This window comes from Salvelinus alpinus, chromosome 14, assembly GCF_045679555.1.
Source record: "Salvelinus alpinus chromosome 14, SLU_Salpinus.1, whole genome shotgun sequence".
In the NCBI taxonomy this organism is placed as follows: Eukaryota; Metazoa; Chordata; class Actinopteri; order Salmoniformes; family Salmonidae; genus Salvelinus; species Salvelinus alpinus.
The window spans coordinates 44,403,879-44,411,378 of NC_092099.1; the positions used below are offsets into that span (position 1 = coordinate 44,403,879).

Sequence of the window (7,500 nt, forward strand, 5' to 3'; positions counted from 1 at the left end):
TTGCAGTGTGATGAGAGGTAGAACATGTTGCAGTGTGATGAGAGGTAGAACATGTTGCAGTGTGATGAGAGGTAGAACATGTTGCAGTGTGATGAGAGGTAGAACATGTTGCAGTGTGTTGAGAGGTAGAACATGTTGCAGTGTGATGACAGGTAGAACATGTTGCAGTGTGATGAGAGGTAGAACATGTTGCAGTGTGATGAGAGGTAGAACATGTTGCAGTGTGATGAGAGGTAGAACATGTTGCAGTGTGATGAGAGGTAGAACATGTTGCAGTGTGATGAGAGGTAGAACATGTTGCAGTGTGATGCGAGGTAGAACATGTTGCAGTGTGATGAGAGGTAGAACATGTTGCAGTGTGATGAGAGGTAGAACATGTTGCAGTGTGATGACAGGTAGAACATGTTGCAGTGTGATGACAGGTAAAACATGTTGCAGTGTGATGACCGGTAGAACATGTTGCAGTATGATGAGAGGTAGAACATGTTGCAGTGTGTTGAGAGGTAGAACATGTTGCAGTGTGATGACAGGTAGAACATGTTGCAGTGTGATGAGAGGTAGAACATGTTGCAGTGTGATGAGAGGTAGAACATGTTGCAGTGTGATGAGAGGTAGAACATGTTGCAGTGTGATGACAGGTAGAACATGTTGCAGTGTGATGAGAGGTAGAACATGTTGCAGTGTGATGAGAGGTAGAACATGTTGCAGTGTGATGAGAGGTAGAACATGTTGCAGTGTGTTGGACAGGTAGAACATGTTGCAGTATGATGAGAGGTAGAACATGTTGCAGTGTGTTGAGAGGTAGAACATGTTGCAGTGTGTTGGACAGGTAGAACATGTTGCAGTATGATGAGAGGTAGAACATGTTGCAGTGTGTTGAGAGGTAGAACATGTTGCAGTGTGTTGGACAGGTAGAACATGTTGCAGTATGATGAGAGGTAGAACATGTTGCAGTGTGTTGAGAGGTAGAACATGTTGCAGTGTGATGAGAGGTAGAACATGTTGCAGTGTGATGACAGGTAGAACATGTTGCAGTGTGATGAGAGGTAGAACATGTTGCAGTGTGATGAGAGGTAGAACATGTTGCAGTGTGATGACAGGTAGAACATGTTGCAGTGTGTTGACAGGTAGAACATGTTGCAGTGTGATGAGAGGTAGAACATGTTGCAGTGTGATGAGAGGTAGAACATGTTGCAGTGTGATGAGAGGTAGAACATGTTGCAGTGTGATGACAGGTAGAACATGTTGCAGTGTGATGAGAGGTAGAACATGTTGTAGTGTGATGACCGGTAGAACATGTTGCAGTGTGATGACAGGTAGAACATGTTGCAGTGTGATGAGAGGTAGAACATGTTGCAGTGTGATGAGAGGTAGAACATGTTGCAGTGTGATGAGAGGTAGAACATGTTGCAGTGTGTTGAGAGGTAGAACATGTTGCAGTGTGATGACAGGTAGAACATGTTGCAGTGTGATGAGAGGTAGAACATGTTGCAGTGTGATGACAGGTAGAACATGTTGCAGTGTGATGACAGGTAGAACATGTTGCAGTGTGATGAGAGGTAGAACATGTTGCAGTGTGATGACCGGTAGAACATGTTGCAGTGTGATGAGAGGTAGAACATGTTGCAGTGTGATGAGAGGTAGAACATGTTGCAGTGTGATGAGAGGTAGAACATGTTGCAGTGTGATGAGAGGTAGAACATGTTGCAGTGTGATGACCGGTAGAACATGTTGCAGTGTGATGAGAGGTAGAACATGTTGCAGTGTGAAGACCGGTAGAACATGTTGCAGTGTGATGACAGGTAGAACATGTTGCAGTGTGATGACAGGTAGAACATGTTGCAGTGTGATGAGAGGTAGAACATGTTGCAGTGTGTTCAGTGTGACGACAGGTAGAACATGTTGCAGTGTGTTCAGTGTGATGAGAGGTAGAACATGTTGCAGTGTGATGACAGGTAGAACATGTTGCAGTGTGTTCAGTGTGATGAGAGGTAGAACATGTTGCAGTGTGATGAGAGGTAGAACATGTTGCAGTGTGTTCAGTGTGATGAGAGGTAGAACATGTTGCAGTGTGATGAGAGGTAGAACATGTTGCAGTGTGATGACAGGTAGAACATGTTGCAGTGTGATGAGAGGTAGAACATGTTGCAGTGTGATGAGAGGTAGAACATGTTGCAGTGTGATGACAGGTAGAACATGTTGCAGTGTGATGAGAGGTAGAACATGTTGCAGTGTGATGACAGGTAGAACATGTTGCAGTGTGATGAGAGGTAGAACATGTTGCAGTGTGATGAGAGGTAGAACATGTTGCAGTGTGATGAGAGGTAGAACATGTTGCAGTGTGTTGAGAGGTAGAACATGTTGCAGTGTGATGACAGGTAGAACATGTTGCAGTGTGATGAGAGGTAGAACATGTTGCAGTGTGATGAGAGGTAGAACATATTGCAGTGTGATAAGAGGTAGAACATGTTGCAGTGTGATGAGAGGTAGAACATGTTGCAGTGTGATGACAGGTAGAACATGTTGCAGTGTGATGACAGGTAGAACATGTTGCAGTGTGTTGAGAGGTAGAACATGTTGCAGTGTGATGACAGGTAGAACATGTTGCAGTGTGATGACAGGTAGAACATGTTGCAGTGTGATGACAGGTAGAACATGTTGCAGTGTGATGAGAGGTAGAACATGTTGCAGTGTGATGACCGGTAGAACATGTTGCAGTGTGATGAGAGGTAGAACATGTTGCAGTGTGATGAGAGGTAGAACATGTTGCAGTGTGATGACAGGTAGAACATGTTGCAGTGTGATGACAGGTAGAACATGTTGCAGTGTGATGAGAGGTAGAACATGTTGCAGTGTGATGAGAGGTAGAACATGTTGCAGTGTGATGAGAGGTAGAACATGTTGCAGTGTGATGACAGGTAGAACATGTTGCAGTGTGTTGAGAGGTAGAACATGTTGCAGTGTGATGAGAGGTAGAACATGTTGCAGTGTGATGACAGGTAGAACATGTTGCAGTGTGATGAGAGGTAGAACATGTTGCAGTGTGATGAGAGGTAGAACATGTTGCAGTGTGATGACAGGTAGAACATGTTGCAGTGTGATGAGAGGTAGAACATGTTGCAGTGTGATGACAGGTAGAACATGTTGCAGTGTGATGAGAGGTAGAACATGTTGCAGTGTGTTCAGTGTGATGACAGGTAGAACATGTTGCTGTGTGTTCAGTGTGATGAGAGGTAGAACATGTTGCAGTGTGATGACAGGTAGAACATGTTGCAGTGTGATGAGAGGTAGAACATGTTGCAGTGTGATGAGAGGTAGAACATGTTGCAGTGTGATGACAGGTAGAACATGTTGCAGTGTGATGACAGGTAGAACATGTTGCAGTGTGATGAGAGGTAGAACATGTTGCAGTGTGATGACAGGTAGAACATGTTGCAGTGTGATGAGAGGTAGAACATGTTGCAGTGTGATGACAGGTAGAACATGTTGCAGTATGATGAGAGGTAGAACATGTTGCAGTGTGATGAGAGGTAGAACATGTTGCAGTGTGATGAGAGGTAGAACATGTTGCAGTGTGTTGAGAGGTAGAACATGTTGCAGTGTGATGACAGGTAGAACATGTTGCAGTGTGATGAGAGGTAGAACATGTTGCAGTGTGATGACAGGTAGAACATGTTGCAGTGTGATGAGAGGTAGAACATGTTGCAGTGTGATGAGAGGTAGAACATGTTGCAGTGTGATGAGAGGTAGAACATGTTGCAGTGTGATGAGAGGTAGAACATGTTGCAGTGTGATGACAGGTAGAACATGTTGCAGTGTGATGACAGGTAGAACATGTTGCAGTGTGTTGAGAGGTAGAACATGTTGCAGTGTGATGAGAGGTAGAACATGTTGCAGTGTGATGACAGGTAGAACATGTTGCAGTGTGATGAGACGTAGAACATGTTGCAGTGTGATGACAGGTAGAACATGTTGCAGTGTGATGAGAGGTAGAACATGTTGCAGTGTGATGACCGGTAGAACATGTTGCAGTGTGATGAGAGGTAGAACATGTTGCAGTGTGATGAGAGGTAGAACATGTTGCAGTGTGATGAGAGGTAGAACATGTTGCAGTGTGATGAGAGGTAGAACATGTTGCAGTGTGATGACAGGTAGAACATGTTGCAGTGTGTTGAGAGGTAGAACATGTTGCAGTGTGATGACAGGTAGAACATGTTGCAGTGTGATGAGAGGTAGAACATGTTGCAGTGTGATGAGAGGTAGAACATGTTGCAGTGTGATGAGAGGTAGAACATGTTGCAGTGTGATGAGAGGTAGAACATGTTGCAGTGTGATGACAGGTAGAACATGTTGCAGTGTGTTGAGAGGTAGAACATGTTGCAGTGTGATGACAGGTAGAACATGTTGCAGTGTGATGAGAGGTAGAACATGTTGCAGTGTGATGAGAGGTAGAACATGTTGCAGTGTGATGAGAGGTAGAACATGTTGCAGTGTGATGAGAGGTAGAACATGTTGCAGTGTGATGACAGGTAGAACATGTTGCAGTGTGATGACAGGTAGAACATGTTGCAGTGTGATGAGAGGTAGAACATGTTGCAGTGTGATGACAGGTAGAACATGTTGCAGTGTGATGAGAGGTAGAACATGTTGCAGTGTGATGACAGGTAGAACATGTTGCAGTGTGATGAGAGGTAGAACATGTTGCAGTGTGATGAGAGGTAGAACATGTTGCAGGGTGATGAGAGGTAGAACATGTTGCAGTGTGATGACAGGTAGAACATGTTGCAGTGTGATGAGAGGTAGAACATGTTGCAGTGTGATGACCGGTAGAACATGTTGCAGTGTGATGACAGGTAGAACATGTTGCAGTGTGATGAGAGGTAGAACATGTTGCAGTGTGATGAGAGGTAGAACATGTTGCAGTGTGATGAGAGGTAGAACATGTTGCAGTGTGTTGAGAGGTAGAACATGTTGCAGTGTGATGACAGGTAGAACATGTTGCAGTGTGATGAGAGGTAGAACATGTTGCAGTGTGATGAGAGGTAGAACATGTTGCAGTGTGATGAGAGGTAGAACATGTTGCAGTGTGATGAGAGGTAGAACATGTTGCAGTGTGATGAGAGGTAGAACATGTTGCAGTGTGATGCGAGGTAGAACATGTTGCAGTGTGATGAGAGGTAGAACATGTTGCAGTGTGATGAGAGGTAGAACATGTTGCAGTGTGATGCGAGGTAGAACATGTTGCAGTGTGATGAGAGGTAGAACATGTTGCAGTGTGATGAGAGGTAGAACATGTTGCAGTGTGATGCGAGGTAGAACATGTTGCAGTGTGATGCGAGGTAGAACATGTTGCAGTGTGTTCAGTGTGATGGACAGCTGCTGGTGCAAGTTGAGATGTTTTAAGTCGACGTTGGTTGACTTACTGCTCGCTGAAGACATGGGACTGTAATCAGACCTGCAGTAAAACAGAGAGAGACATTAGGTCCAGTTCTACAGCACTGTTAGTCATTTAAGGGTTGTTACTCACATTTCAAAGTTGGGGAGTACATCTGGACAAATACTACTGTTGGAGAGGTTAGTGTGTAGTCAACTAACTGTGTCCTATAACATAGTTGTTCTACCTATCTCTTTATTTAACTAGGCAAGTCAGTTAAGAACAAATTCTTATTTGCAATGACGGCCTACCCCGGCCAAACCGCTGGGCCAATTGTGCGCCGCCCTATGGGACTCCCAATCACAGCCGGTTGTGATGCAGCTTGGATTCGAACCAGGGACTGCAGTGACACCTCTGTGCCCTGAGATGCAGTGCCTTAGACCGCTGCGCCACTCGAGAGCCCTAAATTATCTTCAGATGTTCTTAGAAGATGTTGACTTAGTGATTACGTAAAATGTAATTGACAAAGTCAATCATTTCTACGTCTTTAAGAGAGGGTGAAGCTAAAAGCTGCTCCAGCGTCAGAAGAAACAATAACAAAGCGTCTGGAAATGTAACCACTCTCAAATTCATAGACGGAGCTACGCAAGGACTAAATAGTTTTAACCACAATGCACTGTGCTATTCTGTATGGTCTACTGTATTCTCCTCTCATAGTGGCTGAGTGTTCGGAGCACCCTGAGTCTGGCGGAAGAGACCAGAACAGCGTCCCAAATAGCACCTTCTTCCTTATATAGTCCATGGTCAAAAGTTGTGCACTACATAGGGAATAGAGTGCCATTTGGGACGCAGTCAATGTCTACTGTAAGGCTAATGTCCCAGACTAACACTAATACATCTCAAGACCAGCATGATGTTTATCATACTTCTACTCTTTAAGTATGACCTCACTGGGTCTTTTGCAACATGTTCTACCTCTCTATGCAAAGGAGATGTGTCCTGGAAGAGCCCACGAACTCCAGGAAGAGGGTTGGACTGATAACCTACAGGACAGTAGATCTCCAGCAAGAGGGTTGGACTGATAACCTACAGGACAGTAGATCTCCAGCAAGAGGGTTGGACTGATAACCTACAGGACAATAGATCTCCAGGAAGAGGGTTGGACTGAAAACCTACAGGACAGGAGATCTCCAGGAAGAGGGTTGGACTGATAACCTACAGGACAGTAGATCTCCAGGAAGAGGGTTGGACTGATAACCTACAGGACAATAGATCTCCAGGAAGAGGGTTGGACTGATAACCTACAGGACAGTAGATCTCCAGCAAGAGGGTTGGACTGATAACCTACAGGACAGTAGATCTCCAGCAAGAGGGTTGGACTGATAACCTACAGGACAATAGATCTCCAGGAAGAGGGTTGGACTGAAAACCTACAGGACAGTAGATCTCCAGGAAGAGGGTTGGACTGATAACCTACAGGACAGTAGATCACCAGGAAGAGGGTTGGACTGATAACCTACAGGACAGTAGATCTCCAGGAAGAGGGTTGGACTGATAACCTACAGGACAGTAGATCTCCAGGAAGAGGGTTGGACTGATAACCTACAGGACAGTAGATCTCCAGGAAGAGGGATGGACTGATAACCTACAGGACAGTAGATCTCCAGGAAGAGGGTTGGACTGATAACCTACAGGACAGTAGATCTCCAGGAAGAGGGATGGACTGATAACCTACAGGACAGTAGATCTCCAGGAAGAGGGTTGGACTGATAACCTACAGGACAGTAGATCTCCAGGAAGAGGGTTGGACTGATAACCTACAGGACAGTAGATCTCCAGCAAGAGGGTTGGACTGATAACCTACAGGACAATAGATCTCCAGGAAGAGGGTTGGACTGAAAACCTACAGGACAGGAGATCTCCAGGAAGAGGGTTGGACTGATAACCTACAGGACAGTAGATCTCCAGGAAGAGGGTTGGACTGATAACCTACAGGACAGTAGATCTCCAGGAAGAGGGTTGGACTGATAACCTACAGGACAGTAGATCTCCTGGAAGAGGGTTGGACTGATAACCTACAGGACAGTAGATCTCCAGGAAGAGGGTTGGACTGATAACCTACAGGA

The 7,500-nt window shown here is 45.2% G+C and overlaps 1 protein-coding gene across 1 annotated transcript in view; it reads right to left on the reverse strand.

Moving 5' to 3' along the window:
• LOC139538939 (protein FAM124A) overlaps positions 1-7,500 on the reverse strand; it is an 87,094-nt gene that overhangs the window by 73,584 nt on the left and 6,010 nt on the right. Inside the window, exon 2 of the mRNA XM_071341526.1 lies at positions 5,424-5,455. Coding sequence (XP_071197627.1) covers positions 5,424-5,455 — 32 coding nt within the window. The remainder of the gene's footprint in view (positions 1-5,423; positions 5,456-7,500) is intronic.